The sequence below is a fragment of the Thamnophis sirtalis genome, unplaced genomic scaffold (genome assembly GCF_051295495.1).
Source record: "Thamnophis sirtalis isolate CommonGarterSnake01/CBP01778 unplaced genomic scaffold, rThaSir2_p1.2 scaffold_6, whole genome shotgun sequence".
Lineage (NCBI taxonomy): Eukaryota > Metazoa > Chordata > Lepidosauria > Squamata > Natricidae > Thamnophis > Thamnophis sirtalis.
This window is the reverse complement of record NW_028261386.1, coordinates 12,432,648-12,450,089: the sequence shown is the minus strand read 5'-3', so window position 1 is coordinate 12,450,089 and position 17,442 is coordinate 12,432,648. Positions and strand designations below refer to the sequence as shown.

At 42.7% G+C, this 17,442-nt stretch overlaps 1 protein-coding gene across 1 annotated transcript in view; it reads right to left on the bottom strand.

Annotated features, from left to right (window-relative positions):
• Positions 1-16,594, bottom strand: part of CASTOR2 (cytosolic arginine sensor for mTORC1 subunit 2) — a 102,858-nt gene extending 86,264 nt beyond the window's left edge. The window contains exon 1 of the mRNA XM_087717199.1: positions 16,070-16,594. Within this exon, the coding sequence (XP_087573325.1) occupies positions 16,070-16,200 (131 nt within the window). The 5' untranslated portion in view covers positions 16,201-16,594. The remainder of the gene's footprint in view (positions 1-16,069) is intronic.
• Positions 16,595-17,442: the final 848 nt, after the last annotated feature.

Below are 17,442 nucleotides of genomic sequence, written 5' to 3'. Positions count from 1 at the left end.
CCCCAGGGAGAGAGCCTTCTCTGTGGGAGCGCCTTCCCTCTGGAATGAGCTGCCCCCAGAGCTTCATATAATCCCCGACCTCCGCTCCTTCCGACGCGCCCTAAAAATTTGGCTTTTCCAGCAAGCCAGCCTGGCCTGAACAAAACAAAATAAATTATTGATTATTGTTAATTTTAATCGTTTTTTAAAAAAAATGTTATTGTTAATCTTAATTGGGTTTGTTTTTTGGATATTCTATCTAATTTTTTTTAGCTTTTGTAATATGTGTTTTTTTTAATGTTGTACACCGCCCTGAATCCTTGGGAGAAGGGCGGCATATAAATCCAATAAACCAAACCAAACCAAACCAAACTTAAGACTGTTGTAGCTTTCCAAGGTTACGTGAGTACTATTTATGACCTTCCCAGGGGCTTTGGACAAGCAAAGTCAACAAGGGAAGTTGGATTAACTTAACAACCACGACAAAAAAGGCCATAAAATCAGGTGTGATTCACTTAATAAGCATGCTTAGTGACAGGGGTTTTGGTTCCAATTGTGGTCGTAAGTCAAGGACTACCCATATGACAGTCCTTTCCAGTCTGGTGCCCTCTAGATTAGGGGTGTCAAACTCGATTTCACTGAGGGCCACATCAACATTGTGTTTGACCTGTGGGGGTGCAGGGCGTGGCCAGCTTGACATTACTCGTATCGGGGGGCACAGCTGGTGGCTCAACTGAGTTCTAACACCTTGGCCACATAATTGTCCAAGCTTTAAAGTTAAGTGCTTCTTCTAGCCAAGGGTTTCCTGTTGCCAAATTACTTTTAGCATCAAGAAAATTCTCTTAAGATTCAACTCAAGTGTGTCCACCTATAATTTACACCCATAAAATTCCAGGAGATAGTGTGTCTCTGCCTCTTCTTTATGACAGCTTTTTCAATCCAAAATAATCCAAATCCCAGACTGTTTTCCCCTCATTTTCTCTTTCCAAGGTAAAAACACAGATTTCCATCTTTATTTCATCATGCTGATGTCCAATATATCCAATAGTTAGGACACTGGCGACTAGCAGCAACCCCAAACATTTTGAAAAGGTTTACTGAAGATCCAACATAAACTCTAAAATGGGGTGTTGGCTGGCTGCAAACTTCATCATCCTTAATCCTGCCAAGCCTTTTTTTTTTTTTTTGGCCTTTGCTAATATTTTTCTCACTTACCAAGTCAAGCAACTAAATTGGCTGCATTTAACAAAGCCAAGCAGTGGAAGGAATAAGTAAATACATAAATCCAGATCTTGCCTGCCAAGCAAGAGAAGACAATGGCCTCTGAGACATACTTCTTTTCTTTTTGGTGGAAATCAGGATATTTATTTCTGCGTGTACCCACTGTTGCAGCTTCTCATTCCATGCTTAATCACATTCAATGCAACTGGCATTGTATCAGTCATGTGCAATAAAAACCTTAACATCCCCAACTTTCTATTTGTACTTTTTTGCTATTTGGGCATGGAACAATTATGTGGGCAACATTTTCTTCAATTGATCTAGTTAAGAATTCAAAAGTTATTTAAGAATGTGAGGTCCTTGGTGCTCTCTGAGCTTGGTTGGCTTTTTGCAGATGTTTCATTACCAAACTATGTAACATCATCAGGGCTTTGTGATCAGTGCTACCAATTATTTAAGAGTTGTAATGAAACAATTAAGAATACGAGTCTGCTTGCAACCTCAAATCTGTTTACTCCAAAGCTGATTTCACTGGATTCAATGGGAATTACACTCTAATCAGTGGTGGGTTGCTCCGGGTACGACCCAGTATGGCCATATGGGCAGTGGCCAGCAGAATGTACCGGTACGGTGGCTCATTTGGGCCACCCTGCCCGCGCTCTATAGACTGTTTTTATAGGAAATGGCAAAGTGTGCACGAGCGCACAGCGTGTGGTGCCTGCACAAGCCCCAACAAGCAGCAGGTAGTCGCAGGGGCGGTGGATTGTGCATGTGTGTGCAGCACACATCAGGCACATGCACAGCGCACATCCGGCGCATGCACAAACGGACCGCGAGCAGTATATCGGTAGTGACGGTAAGAGCAACCCACCTCTGACTCTAACACAGTGTTTCTCAATCTCAACAATTGTAAGATCCGTGGATTTCAACTTCAGAATGGAATTGTGGGAATGGAAGTCCACACACCTTAAAAGTTGTTGACATTGTGAAACACTGCTCCAGTAAATAGATTCAGGGTTGCTACTTCAATTGTACGTGCAAAGACAAAGGCAGCATTTCAGCTTGGTGGTGACTTCATAGATATCGTTAAGATAAATTCCATATATAATCTGAAGCTCCTGCATATCACAAAGCAAGTGTAATAGGAAGTAGAATGCAATCTGCTGCCCGCAGCTGTGTTTACGGCAGCCAATTGCTATGCCTATGGAAGATTTTAAAAGAGACCGCAATGAATTCATGGAGGATCAGACTATCAATGGCCATTAATACCATTGTGAAACCTCGTTTCAAATGATTAACTAGGGGAGAGGTGGTTGTTATTCCTGAAAGTCCACTGAATCAAAGAATATATGTCGTTTGCATAATGTCATCATTATGCAAATAACACAAATTGAAGCAGAATTTGGTGTGTTGCATGCAAATTCTGGAAAAATCAAGGTTTTACTGCATAATGAGGCCTGGAATATTAGTTGTTGGGAAGCAACAGTGGAAATACTCTTTCAGCCTTCAGTCCAAGCTTGTACAGGTAGTCCTTAACTTACAACAGTTCACTTAGCGACCGTTTGAGGTTACGACGGCACTGAAAAAAACAACTTATGACCATTTTCCACACTTAACTAACCGTTGCAGCATCCTCATGGTCACGTGGTCAAAATACAGACCCTTAGCAACTGACTCATATTTATGACAGTTGCAGTGTCCTGGGGTCATGTGATCCCCCTCTTGTGACCTTCAATGGGGAAGCCAGATTCACTTAACATCCGTGTTACTAATTTAGCTACTGCAGGGATTAACAAGGGTGGCAAGAAAGGTCATAAAATAGAGCAAAGTTCACTTAGCAACTGTCTTGTTTAGCAACAGAAATTTGAGGCTCTATTGTGGTCACTAGGATTGTCTGTAGTTCTTATAAATGCATTATAGGTAGCGCAGTGGTTAGAGTGCAGTACTGCAGGCTCCTTCAGCTGACTGCTAGCTGCAATTCAGCAGTTCAAATCTCACCGGCTCAAGGTTGACTCAGCCTTCCATCCTTTCCAAGGTGGGTAAAATGAGAACCCAGATTGTTGGGGGCAAATATGCTGACTCTGTAAACCACTTAGAGAGGGTTGTAAAAGCACTGCAAAGCGGTATATAAGTCTAAGTGCTACTGCTATTTGGCCAGAGGGATGGGAGTTATAGGATGATGATCTATTCAGCAGAGCTCAACTTCTGAAAGGATTCTGGCCTTGACTTTTCTTGGGCAAACTACAGTAGCTGTTTAAGAACCTGCTTGAGTTTTTGAACATAAAATATGGCTGGCAAAGAATAATTGAGTGGGCTTTCATTGCCGGTACAGTACTGCCACTACAGGTTACAAGCAGAGGTGGGTTCCTACCAGTTTGGACTGGTTCGGATGAGTAGGTAGTAACTCGGATGGCCATGCCCCCGCACTGGTTCTATTGGCAGCGCCATAGGTGCCGCCATCTTGTTTCTTGCTTCTGTGCATGCGCAGAAGCATTTTTTTTAACCTGCTGTGCTTCCGAATCGCGTCCCTGAATGAACCGGCAGTAGAAGAAGCTGGAACCCACCCCTGGTTACAAGTTACAAGGCACTGAAAAAAGGAACTTACAAATGGTCCTTGTACATAACACTGTCTTGGCAGCCCCACAGTCACATAATCAAAATTTGGCTGCTTGGCAGCCAGCCAGTATATATAAAATTTGCAGCATCCCAGGGTCATTTGATTAGCATTTGGGACCTTTCTAGCCAGTTTCTGACAAGCAAACTCCATGAAGGAAGCTGGAGACAATGAATGACTGCATGATTCACTTAACAACTGTGGCAAAAAGGTCAGAAAAATCAGGCCCGATTCACTTAACAACTGCAGCGATTCTCTTTAACAACTGCGGTAAAAAGGACAGAAAAATCAGGCCCGATTCACTTAACAACCTCTTTGCTTAGTGATGGGAGATTCTGGTTCCAAATGTGGTCATAAAGCGAGGACTACCTATGTAGGCCTCTCTCCTAGGGGAAGGTAGCTGGGTGGCCTAATCAGGAGAGGACAACGTCTTATTGGAGAAGCCCAGATTAAAGTGCCAAGGCTGTGTGATGTTATTCATCCAAGTACCTGAATGACTAATAAATATACATATCTTTGTACTTTACTGATAAAATGTTATCAAATCAATACCCTTTTAATGTTTTGTTTTACCATCTAAAACAGAAAGAAGATTTATATTTCCTGTTTTGCAAATGGATACCAAGTCTGTTTTCAGGTTAGCTTTTAATGAGAAACCTACTGTTTTTACGGTGCTTCTGATGGATTTTCCTTTAAAAACACCACCAATGTCCTGTTTACTTCCAATGTTTGTTGATTTGCATTCCTTTTTTATTGTATTCCAATTGGTAAATTATTAAGATGACCAACCAAATGAAACAGAAAACTAGCAAGCCAGGGAAAAGAAGAATAGAGAAAAGTCCACCACATTTCTCTCCTACCTGTTCTGGAACTAAGCTAAGTTGAAGCAATGTTTAGGTCGGCAACCTTAAACACTCAAAAGAGCTACAAAGGTCTAACCGGAGCCCTCCATTGAATCCCCTCCTAGGGCAGCATCCTTTTTCTTTAAACACTCAAAAGAGCTACAAAGGTCCTAACCGGAAGCCCCCCCTCCATTGAATCCCCTCCTAGGGCAGCATCCTTTTTCTTCTACCTGTCCTAACCGAAAGCCCTATCAATTGTGGAGCCGACCGGCAACAGGGAGCCACAGCAGGGGAATGAAAGAGCCACATGCGGCTCCAGAGTTGCAGGTTGCCGACCCCTGGTTTAGAATCAGTGGGCGTATCTGGAATTTGGGGAGGGTTGTGAACATTCATTTACCCAAAAGCAAATAAATGAGAATGCTCCCCACCATTGCTGTAGCCCAGGAGTCTTTAGTTTAAATACATTGTGTGTCCTCTCAGGTGAATGTGCTTCCCAAAAGAGCAGAGTTGTACCAACCTAGTCACCCTTTAAAATGAGTAACTGAAGTCCTTCTCCTTCCATTCCTCTGAGTGCTACCCAGTTGGTTAAGAGCCGAGGTGGCGCAGTGGTTAAATGCAGCACTGCAGGCTACTTCAGCTGACTGCTAGATCAGCAGCTCAGCGGTTCAAATCTCACCGGCTCAGGGTCGACTCAGCCTTCCATCCTTCCGAGGTGGGTAAAATGAGGACCCAGATTGTTGTTGGGGGCAATATGCTGACTCTGTAAACCGCTTAGAGAGGGCTGAAAGCCCTATGAAGCGGTATATAAGCCTAACTGCTATTGCTGCTATTGGTTAACACAAAAGACAGGGCCTTTTTCACCGTGGCCCCATCATTTGAAGTTTTTAATAAAGCTTCCCCTTATGTTTTTCTTGAAAGATTTTACTGGAATATTTTCTGACTTTAGCTTTAACTGACGCTTCTTTCAATAAAATGCTGCAATATTTGCCACCGCTTTATTGTACGTTTATAAGTAACCCACCCATAGTGGTAGCATCTCTGTCCTTAAGGGAGGACATACAGGTTGTCCTTGACTTACAACAATTTGTTTAGTGACCGTTCAAAGTTACAACGGCACTGGAAAAGGTGACTTTTGACCATTAGCATCCCCATGGTCACATGATTAAAATTTAGACGCTTGGTAACTGACTCATATTTATGACAGTTGCAGTGTCTTGCGGCCATGTGATCCCTTTTGTGACTGTTTGATAGGCAAAGCCCGATTCACTTAATAACCATGTTACTAACTTAACTGCAGTGACTCACTTAACAATTATGGCAAGAAAAGGTAGTAAAAATGGGGCAAAACTCACTTAACAAATGTCTCGCTTAGCAAGAGAGATTTTGGGCTCAACTGTGGTTGTACGCAAAGGACCATTTGTAAACTGCAAATATTTTTAATGAATAAGTAAAAGTTAAACCCAGATCATCCTCAAGTAACTCATTCGCAAGGCGCCTCCTATTCAAGTGGGAAGCACAATCAGTTCTGGTAGGGCAATGTAAAATCATATTAGCCTTCCTTGCAACTTCATCACACTGCTGGCTCAAGTTCCTTTTATGATTGAAGTTGCATTACGGGAAGAAGGAGTGGAAGAACAAATAGCACTGAATATTAGGATTCAGATGGGGCTGCTTGGAGAATAACACCTGGCCCCCATCCACTGGATAAAAAGAGATGTTTCAAGGAACTTACTTCTCTGTCTTGGTCAGAAAGAAGAGTTTTCAGTTGTTCTGGATGAAGGAGACAGCCCATGCCCCCATCTGTCTGCAAAGGAATAGGCACCACTAATCGATCTTTGGTGCAAGGACCTGAACAAAGAGAGACTATCCAGGCCTGAATGGTATAGACCATACTTTTAGCTCTTTTTTCTCTTTTTCTTCTATTTTCCTTGCCCTATGCCCGTGATGGCAAACCTGTGTCATGCAGAACCCTCTCTGCAGGCATGCGAGCCGTAATCCCAGCTCAGTTCTACCGCGCGTGCGGGTGTGCTTCCCGCCAACCAGCCAGGTCTTCAGGTCTCTGCTGCGCATTTACAGAGTGCATGCAGGAGACATACTCACGTGCAAGGGGATCGGGTGTGTGTGTCACATGTGCACGTGGGGGGGAGTCATGCCTGCATGTGTGGGGAGCATGGGGAGTGTCATGAGCATGTGGGGGGGCGTCACATGGGCATGGGGGGGCTGGACAGTTGTACACGAATGTGCAGGGGTGGGCCCGCGGAGGGGGTCATGCGTGCATTGCAATATGGGTGCAGGCGCGCTTTTGGCACACACCAACAAAAAAGTTACCATCAACCCCCCCTATGCTGCTGCTCTTTTATGTTGCTTTGTTTTGTTTTATGAAGTTGGAGAGTTGGGTTTTATTCTGATTCAGGAGATGAAATTTTGAAAAAAGACGATAATAAATACAGAAAGAAAGCAACCAGACATTGTAACTTTATGAATAGAAATAGGGATAGAAAAAAAAATTAGAGACATCATTTTCTTGCAAAGCACCAATTGAAATATCCAGCGGCCCAGAAAAAGCCCAAACCAAATTCCTCCTTACCAGATTTTATGTATTTATTTTATTTTGTTTATTTAGTTTGTCAAACATGTTACAAGGTAACAGGTATAAGTATAAACCTGGGCATGAACAAAGGAAATGAGTACAAATAAATGGGGGACAGTAGAATCGGGACGGTAGGCACACTGGTGCGCTTATGCAGGGATTCGGATAATCCTGATTTATAACCACAACAGGGACTAGAATTTCTACTACTAAGCAAGTACGTGTTAAGTGAGTCAGAGCTGTTAAGCAAATCGGTGCAATTCTTAAGGAAATCACACGGCTGTTAAGGAAATCCAGTTTCCCCCCCACTGACTTTGCTTGTTGGAAGTCAGCTGAAAATGTCGTAAATGGTGATCACATGATTCCATGATACTGCAACCATCCACTGATGGTGGGGATAACGCAATGATAATAAAGTCCCTTTTTTTCAGTGTGCTTGAAGTTGCTAAGCAAATGATTGTAAATCAAGGGCTGTTTGTAGATTCTATTCTCTACAAGCAGTTAAAAGCATCTTAGAATTAGGGGAAAAACTCGTCTCAACCCAATCCAATGCCATGCTTAGGTTTGGATTTACTCTGCACACTGTTTTATTTAAGATTTGTTTTAACCCAACTTTATTAATTTATAAATAAACCAAGGTGGCAAACATACCTAGTACTCCTTCCTCCTCCTGTTTTCTCCTTTTTCTCCAAAAACAACTCTGTGAGGTGAGCTGGACTGAGAGAGAATACACTGGCCCAAAGTCACCCAGCCGCTTTTCCATACCTAAGGCAGGGCTAGAACTCACAGTCTCCTGGTGATTGGCTAAAGTCACCCAGCTTAGTTTTCATGGCTAAGGCAGGACTAGAACTCACAGTCAGCTGGTGATTAGCTAAAGTCACCCAGCCGGTTTTCACAGGTAGTGGTTTGGTGGCCTGGGCCGCTGGAACCGGCAGCAATCCAGGCCTGCCATGCCCCCGAACCGGTTCTCCGAGCGGTGCCATTGGCGCCATCTTGTTTTATAGTTCTGCGCATGTGCAGAAAAAAATTAATTGCACTGCGCATGCGTGCAGTAGTGCCTGCCAGAACCCACCCCTGTGCCTAAGGCAGGACTAGAACTCACAGTTGGCTGGTGATTGGCTAAAGTCACCTAGCCAATTTTCATGCCTAAGGCAGGATAAGATCTAACTGTCTCCTGATGATTGGCTAAAGTCATCCACCCAGTTTTCATGCCTAAGGGCAGGACTAGAACTTACAGTCTCTCGGTTTCCATCCTGCTGCTACCTTAACCACTGGACCAAATTAACCACTAAGTCCATGATTTGCTTTGTCATAGTATAATCTCACAGGTTACATTCATCAAAAGCCTGCCAACCACAAGAGTTAGGTTTACAAAATAAGCTCTTTTATGGAAGAATGCTCTAGGTTACCGAGTCAGTTTTGGGGTAGTGAAAGTTGAAAGAAGATTGTACTTACTGAAATAATTTATACCCAAGCATTCTATTACTAGGCCTTGTAAAGCAGGATCTCGAACCAACACATTCAAAATAACCATAAAAATGCAAATGTAATAATCTTATGGCTTTTAAACTGTTTAAACTACAGATTGGGTAATATACAGATTATTCACTGCTGGTGCTAGTTACTGTTCTGGTTATTTAAAGTTTAAAGGCACACACCAGTGTATCTAAATCATGCCAGTTAAAAGAGTAAGCAATAAGATAAGAATTATTACTCCCCCCCCCCCCCCAACTCAGCTTTCTGGAGAAAGTTCTAGTTTTTATATATTTAATTCGTGCCGCCCCAGGGGGCTTGTGGCAGTCCCGTTCCTGCAGGAGGAGGCTGTACACGGTGCAGGGAGGCAAGATTCGTCGGGTCCAATTTAATTTCCCTTTAACCCTTTGTTAATTGCTGGAGATCCAGAATGGTGCACTTTCCAGTGAGTGGATGGAGTCAATACCTGGGGTCTACCTGGTGGCCAGGGGGTGGAGCCCAAAGAGCTTATTTGACTCAATCCAATCAATGAGAGGACAAGGTCAACCCAGTCTGGATACTCTTCCTCCCTCACTATAGAGAAAAAATATATTTAAGCACAATAAGAATACAAATTATAACTAAAAGACGGGGAAGGAGGGAGGGAATGTGTATGGGGGTGGGGGAGAGGTGGGATCTGCTATTGGTCTATCAACCACCTCCAGTGTGATGCTCTCCCATTGGGGTCCCAAGCAAAGGTGGTATTCTAACGGTTCGGACCGGTTCACCTGAACTGGTAGCGGAAATCGCGGATGGCCGCCCACCAGCCCTGGCTCTATTTCAGTGGTTCCCAAGGTGGGGCCCACACCCCATAGGGAGGCAATCTGATTTTTAATGGGGGCAGTTTGAACCTTGTTTAAACCAAGTTTTAGGCCTTTTAGGCTTCCTCCGCATGAGTAAAGTTCACTTTTTGAGTAAAGTAAGAATTATATATAACCGCGCACGGCCAAAAAAAGGTTGGGAACCACTGCTCTATTTCATCCTATGTAGGGATGTTTTTTCGAGCAAAGACCGAAGGCCCGGCGCAAGCGCAGACGGGGCATGTGCGAGCACACACATTTGCGAACCGGTAGGGTAGGTAAGTGAAAACCATCCCTGGTCCCAAGCCAAATGGCATAGCCAGGTCTTTGGGCTCCTGTGGAAGATCAGAAGGACGGGAGCCAATCTCACGTCATGGGGTAAGGTGTTCCAAAGGACAGGAGCCACGGCAGAGAAAGCTCTTCTCTTGGACCTAATTTTGTCTGAAATGGTACAGGGCAGTGTTTCGTAAGCTCAGCAACTTTTAAAAGGTGTGGACTTCAATTCCCAGAATTCCCCATCCAGCAGGGTGGGAGTTGAACTCCATGAATCTTAAAGTTGCTGAGTTTTTTTGTCTGAAATGGTATATAGTTTTCTGCCTGCGCAAGGGGGTTGGACTAGAAGACCTCCCAAGACCTCCCAACTCTTTTGTTCTGCTGTTCTATTACCCTGCTAGCCAGAATACCCTGACTGACAGGATCCAGGGTCCACAGCATTCCTTATCTGCTGACATGGATGGGGTGGGCCAGTCCCATAATCCTGGGAAAAGAAGGACAGCCAATAGTTAAGGTGGATGGAATAAATTACAATAATGATCAATGCAGTATTGGAAGGCGTGTAGGACTGGATAGGGAGAGATCTTCTGGAGAAGGTCTATGTGGTCACTAAGAGTTAATATCTTCATGGCATAATCAATTTCAGGAGTGTTGTGGTGGCCTAGAGATGGAGCTCTCGCCAGTCAGGCGGCAGTGAGTTTGATCCCAGGTAGAGGCAGATATTTTCTCTCTCTGAGCACACTGAGAATATATCCGCTGAACAAAACTCCGCACTGGCGACAGGAAGGGCATCCGGCCATTAAAATACTCTACTAGCTCCATTCATTTGCCCAGACTCCACCCTGCAAGGGATTATGGGGTCATTAAAAGAACATGATGATACAATCAATCAATTTCAGCACATAACAAGTATTCTATAGCATGGGTAGTCCTTGACTTACAACCACACCAGTATTTCCATTGCTAAACAAGGTGGTTGTTAAATAAGTCATGCTAATTATTTTTGCAATGCTTGTTAAGCGAATCACTGCAGTGGCTGAATGAATCACATGGGCATTAAGCAAATCTGGTCTCCCCCATTGATTTTGTTGGTCGGAAGCCAGCTGGGAAGGTCACAAATGGCGATGTTGCAAGTGTTGTAAATACATGGTGATTGCCAAGTGCCCAAATTTTGGTCACCTGACCATGAGGATGCTGAATGCAACAGCTGTAAGTGTGAGGACCAGTTGTAAGTCACTTTTTTTTCAGTGTTGTTGTAATTTCAAATGGTCGCTAAATGAATGGTCGTACATTGAGGACTATTTGTAGTTACTTCTGCCCGGACAGTATCAAGTTTTTCCACCAGTGGGGGGAAAAAAACCCACAAAATGTGTCATATCTTCTACAGAACAATCACTGGTTTTTGTCTCACTTTGATTTATGAAATTGTTTTCCCCAGAAATTCTATGCCAAGGTTTTCTACTTCCTTCTCCCCAACTCAGCACACACCAGATCTAATCTGATTACAACAGCTAGAATTCCAACACAGTACAATCAGTCATAGGTAAAAGTTCCCCTTGCATATATGTGCTAGTTGTTCTTGATTCTAGGGGGCGGTGCTCATCTCCGTTTCAAAGCCGAAGAGCCAGCGCTGTCCGAAGATGTCCCCATAGTCATGTGGCCAGCATGACTAAACACCAAAGGCACACAGAACACTGTTACCTTCCCACCAAAGGTAGTTCCTATTTTTCTACTTGCATTTTTACGTGCTTTTGAACTGCTAGGTTGGCAGAAGCTGGGACAAGTAACGGGAGCTCATTCCATTACGTGGCGCTAGGGATTTGAACTGCCGACCTTTCTGATCAACAAGCTCAGCGTCTTAGCCACTGAGCCACCGCGTCCCTTTTAAAAATCAGTCATGGGAACTGGGAATTCTGGGATTTATAGTATCTCTAAGAAAAGGAAGAGCCTTTTAGTGGTTAAGGCACCAGGCTAGAAATCAAGAGACTGTGAATTCTAGTCCCACTTAAGGCATGAAAGCTAACTAGGTAACTTTTGGCCAGTCCTTCTCTCTCAGCCCAACCCATCTCCTAGGGTTCTTGTGGGGAAAATAGGAGGAGGAAAGAGATATGTTTGTTGCCTTGAGTTATTTTACAAAAATAATAAAGGCGGAATATAAACAAAATAAAATAAATAAAAAGCCAAAGATTCAGATGAATAGGTGGTCAGCCTATTGTAGCTACTAAAACAAATGCTATCACATTCTCTGCCTGTCTCCCTTACCTCTAGCAAAGAATGCTAAGTATGGGGAAGCAATGAGTTATTGTTTAAGACTGGTTTCCTCTTGATGCATCAGACTTCAGTTTCTAGAATTACACAGAAACTTCTCTTCTCTTCTGTCACATATAATCTACCATAGCTAGAGCGCATAAACATTGTGGCTTGTTTAGGATTGGAGAAAATTGGAGTGGGGAATTTGATTTTCACCTTGCATCAGATTATCAGTCTAAAGCCACGTGATTTGGAAGGGAAAAGAAACAAGGAGTTAATCTGAGTCCTAGAAACCTTTTTCTTTTTAAATGAAAGAGTTACTCCTTAAAACAACTAATGAAAATACCATTAGTTCTAAAATATCATTACCGTATTTTTCAGACTATCAGGAGCACCAGTGTGTAAGTCGCACCAAGATTTCGAAGAGGTAAGTAAGAAAAAAACTTCACTTAACAAATGTGGCAAGAAAAGTTGTAAAATGCAGCAAAACTCGCTTAACAAATTTCTCATTTATCAACCTAAATTTTGGGCTTAATTATGGTTGTAAGTCGAGGACTACCTATACTTTTACAGAATATATACTATGCTATTTGGGGTTACAGCATCCTCTTTTAAGCTTGAAGATCATAGATCTGTGTGATTTACATCATGCCTTTCCTTTGAGAGCACAACAGCCTTGTGAGGTAGGTTGGGCAAATGAGCAGCCTAAAGTCACTGACCTTCTGCAATTGATTTGAACCTGGGTCTTGCTGGTGCCAATCCAACATTTCATCTGTCAAGGACAGGATCAGAGTCAAAACAAAATTTAATTTGAAGAGAATTAAATATATTTTCTAATTTGAAATAGCTAGCCAATTTTTGCTGCTATCAGAAAAGTTAGGCTGGTCAGTTTATTATTATTAGATTATCATTTTTATACGTATAACTCAAACTGACAAGCATAACTAATACTCCTGCCCCTTGTTTTTGCCACAATAACCCTGCGAGGCAGGTTGAGCTGAGACTAGAGAGAAAATATCTTAAAGACAATTGTCTGCAAAGCGCGATGAAAAAGGACAAGAGATGTGCCTTTCTATTTTGAGCTTGTTGAAGTGCCTTTATTTTATAGAAATAAAGTCACAATGATGATTTGGCCTTTAGTCAACTTGCAAGGCTGTTGTTATGAATAAAAAGGAAGAGGGAAGGGAGCTCATTACAAACTCTACCATACAATAAAAACATTCTATAATGATAATATATTAAAATGGGAGAAGCCCTTCCTTAGAAGGAGATGAGTAAAAAGAGATTTGGGTTTTCTCTCCCCCCCCCAATAGATGAAAGAAAACCCAAATCTCTCTCTCTTTAAATAATACTCTAACTTCATAAGTTTTAAGAAAAAAACATGAAGTGTTCAAATCTGAGAATTTCAACCTGCATTACACTACAAATTGGTACAATCCAGGATTCTATTGGTTAATGGCTGTATCCAGCAGAAAGGATTGGTAAAGCAGCAGTTCCTGGCTGTACCACATCAGACTGATGGTGGGAGCTGAAATGTTTCAATGCACTTTTAACAGGCTGAGTGGACACGATTTCTATTCAGAGAGCACTAGTGTGCCAGAGAAAGGATCACCCTTGGCTTAATTCTGAATGAACAGGGAGTTGTTTTTCATGAAGGAACTGCAGAATTCTTTCGGTAGGTGGCAGCACTGGGTCAATTTAGTCTTGATGGAGAATCTAAACGAGTACAAGGTTATAAACTGGTAATACTAGGATGGAACACCACTAGGAAATCTCAGAGCTGTAGGCTAGATTGTAAAAAACAACAACAACAAAACCCCCACCACCTCTCAGGAGACAATGGCAAAGCACTTTCAGAAGCAAATAGTTACCAATGATCAAAGTGTCTATTGCACTTTCTAGAGAAATATGCAGTTGTTAACACAAGTCAGGAGTCTGTTTTTCAATTGCATCTGTCCAGGTCATAGAATAATTATTCTGTCCCTAGAGCAATTACATTATTGAAAAGCACAAGGGAGAATAACAACTCTACTGGCAAGCCTATAACATCAGAGTTAAGCATTCCATCACAAGCTTAAACAATTTCATCCAAGAAACTGAGCGGGGGCAGCCTAGTAAAAAACTTATTGATAATAAATTGCCTTTTTAGACACTGATTTGAAAAGTTAAAGAAAATCGCTGGGGAAAAAAAAGTTAGCAGTTACCCAGCTCCTAGCAAGGCAAAGAATCCAACTTCTGCATTCCCTTTGGCATGTGTTTTCAAGGATTTGCAATGCGTTAAGCTAGGATATAAAAGGCTGCTTGCCGAGGTCTGAAATGCAATATTTTTAGACAAGGAGGATTTAAAGGTTATTGGTGACATTTAAAAAAACAACAACCAACCTTTGGGATGGTTTCCCCTCTCCCATAACACCAAAGATTAAGAATACAATGAAAAAAGGGAGTTCCGTTGCTGTCCATCAACAGACCTGTATTTTTTTTAAAAAAAACAATTTTGTTGTACTGTAGGCATAATACTCAGTTGAGTTATTCAAAAGAAGCTGTAAACAAGTTAGCCGTGGTAACATTACACAGCAAACCACATCAACTGCCAAGCCACAAATCAAAGGGAAATTTCAACCCAGTGAAGTTTTCATTGGAGATAAAGGACAATAATGAAATTCAATTGCAAAAACACCCCCATTTAACCAGGCAGATTGTAAGATGGAAAGAAAGGGTGGAGTGGGGGGGCGTGGGGGGGGGGAAGAAAGATTATCTTTGCATTTTTAATTTGCAATTTAGTTTCGACATGAATACGCACACTCAGTTCTATTAGCAGCCTTCCCTGGAGCCATTAGAGGTGTGTGGTTATTAAAAATGGTTTTTTTGAAGGGGGATTCTTCTCCGCATACTTAAAAAGGCTACCACCGTCAAGAGGCAAAGGACTGAGTTCAGAAATGGTTTTTCTTAAACTCCCATCTCCTGTTCCAACTGCACGAAATGAGCAGAGGTGGGTGAGGAAACCTATCTTTCTATTTACTATGCATTTGCAAGTCAAATAATTTGTGGGGGGAGGGGGCGGGAGGGAGAGGAAGGAATCCAGGGATTGAACTCAACGGTCCAAAAAACAAAAAAAACACAACATTTTTATTTTGTTCCTCTTGTTCATACATACATATATTTCATCCAGACCTCTTGACTTCCTCCAAAAAGAACATTATTCAAAAAGAGGAAAAAAAAAATAAGGCAATGTTGCAGAGAATATAACAACCTCTCCCCCCCCCCATTTATCAATAAATCCTCCCCTTCCCCAAACCTGACATTGATTTTAACAGATAGGAATAAAATAGGCAACCCACAAATATCTCTCGTTTTGCCTCCTCCCGTTCTTATTGCTGCTCTTTGTTGTCCTGGGCGCTGATCCCTCTCTTTGAGTTGTTGTTTAGACACTTACACTTCCTTATTCATATTACTATTACGATTCTTTTTAAAGGTGAGTTTGGACATGTATGGAACAGCGAGCCCCAAATCCTAAAGCCAGTTTCCCCTTCAGCAACATCTTTTAAAGAATTTTTTAAAAAATCGACTCCGCTGGGGGGGGGGGAAGGGAAGAAGGGGGCGTGTTTGTGCAGAAACTCAAGAGCCTCTATTGAAAAGATACTAGAAAATGAAAGAAACCATTGAGGGCTCTAAGCAAACAGACTGGGGTACGAGATACCTATGTGTGGAGACGCAGCCACACACAAGTGTGTTAAAGGGGGAGGTTCATCTCCTTAAAACTAAACCCTCTATAACCTCCCCTCCCCCCCAAAAAAACCCTTGGTGCCTGCAAGTAATTATTATCATTATCATCATCATCATCATCATTATCAGCATTATTGTTATCTTAAAAAGGCTCTTTCTGTGTCGTTTCTTCTGCAGGGCGATTTTCCTTTGCTTCTCACCTTATTTTTTTTTTTAACCAATTCTGTGTCAACAATTAAATTGTTAGTTCCCTTAGCCGGCTTACCTGGTCTTGGAGGAGAGGAACGCCAGTTTGATCAATCCATAGGTAAACAATTGGATGCTGTCCTTCGCTATGCTCGCTACTTTTAAGCGGTGCTCTAAAATGTGCAATTCCATCTTTTTTTTCTTTCTCATTTGTAGTTCATCTGTTTCGATTCTCCGCTTTCTTGTGGGCTGTTTCTCTCTCTCTCTCTCTCTCTCCCTCTCTCTCTGTCTCTCTCTCGCCCCCCTCCCCTTACTCAACCAGAGTATTTTTCCACTGTCTTTCCTTTTACGTTTTCCAGCGCAGGCAGAGAGAAGCAGGGGAGGGGGGGGGAGGCTAATAATGACTTTAGAAAGGGGGTGGGATATGGTATTTATTATAAAAAGGGAGAGAAAGGAACGGGGGGGGGCGGAAATGCAGGGAAGGAGTTATTGCTAAGTCCAGAAGTAGAAGGAATGAGGAAAGAAAAAAAAAGCAAAGGGGAGAAAGGGGGGGAAATGAGGAGGGGGGGGCAGCAGAACCTGGGAAGAGAGTTGGGAGCTCGAGAGTGCAGGAAAGCTGCTGCTGTTTCAGAATGTAACAAACAACTTGCCAGTCAAACGAAGCCCCAGTGGGCATGCGCGTAGAGCGGAGCTTTGTGGGAAATGTAGTTCAAAGGGCGGAGCGCAGCTAAGCTTTTTTTTTTCCGCCCCTCCTTTAAATAAGCAAATTGAAAAAGAGGGCGGTTGCTTCTCAAAATAAAAGGATGCATGATATCTTTCTCTGTTAGTTTTTTTTTTTTTGCTGAGTCAATTGTCGCGGTTTCAAGATTTGTTTTTTTAAAAAATTACGAAAAGTAACAAATGGTTTTCTTAATACTATGTTAAGTGCAACTTTAGTGCCTGAATTTTGTGAAGAGTGGAAAATGATAGAGTAGCTCCTAGACTAGTGTTGGCGAACCTTTTTCGCCTCAGGTGCCAAAAGAGGGGGTGGGCATGCTATCTCATGTGCTCGCGTGCCCACCACATAATTTAATGCCACCACCCACCGTGCCATGCCCCCTGCGCATGTGTGCTTGACCTGCCAGGGGTTACCAACCTTTTGGATCTCAGGGACCACTAAATTCATAATTTTAAATCCCATGGACGACTAATATGATCTGCCTAATGACTGGGTGGGTATGACAAGGTGGTCATGTGACTGGGTGGGTGTGGCAACTCAATGTCACTCACATCGAGGGGCGCCTTGCCAGCATCTACTCGTCACTCGTCTCCTGCCTGCCCGGCCTCCTTAGCGCCCCAACAGAAAGCAGTTGCTGAAGCTAAGCAGCCACCATGAGGAAGACTTGGCAAAACAGCTGGCTCAGTTCAAATTCTGACCCAGAGGAGGCTCAGCAGAAGCACCTCTCGAGGACT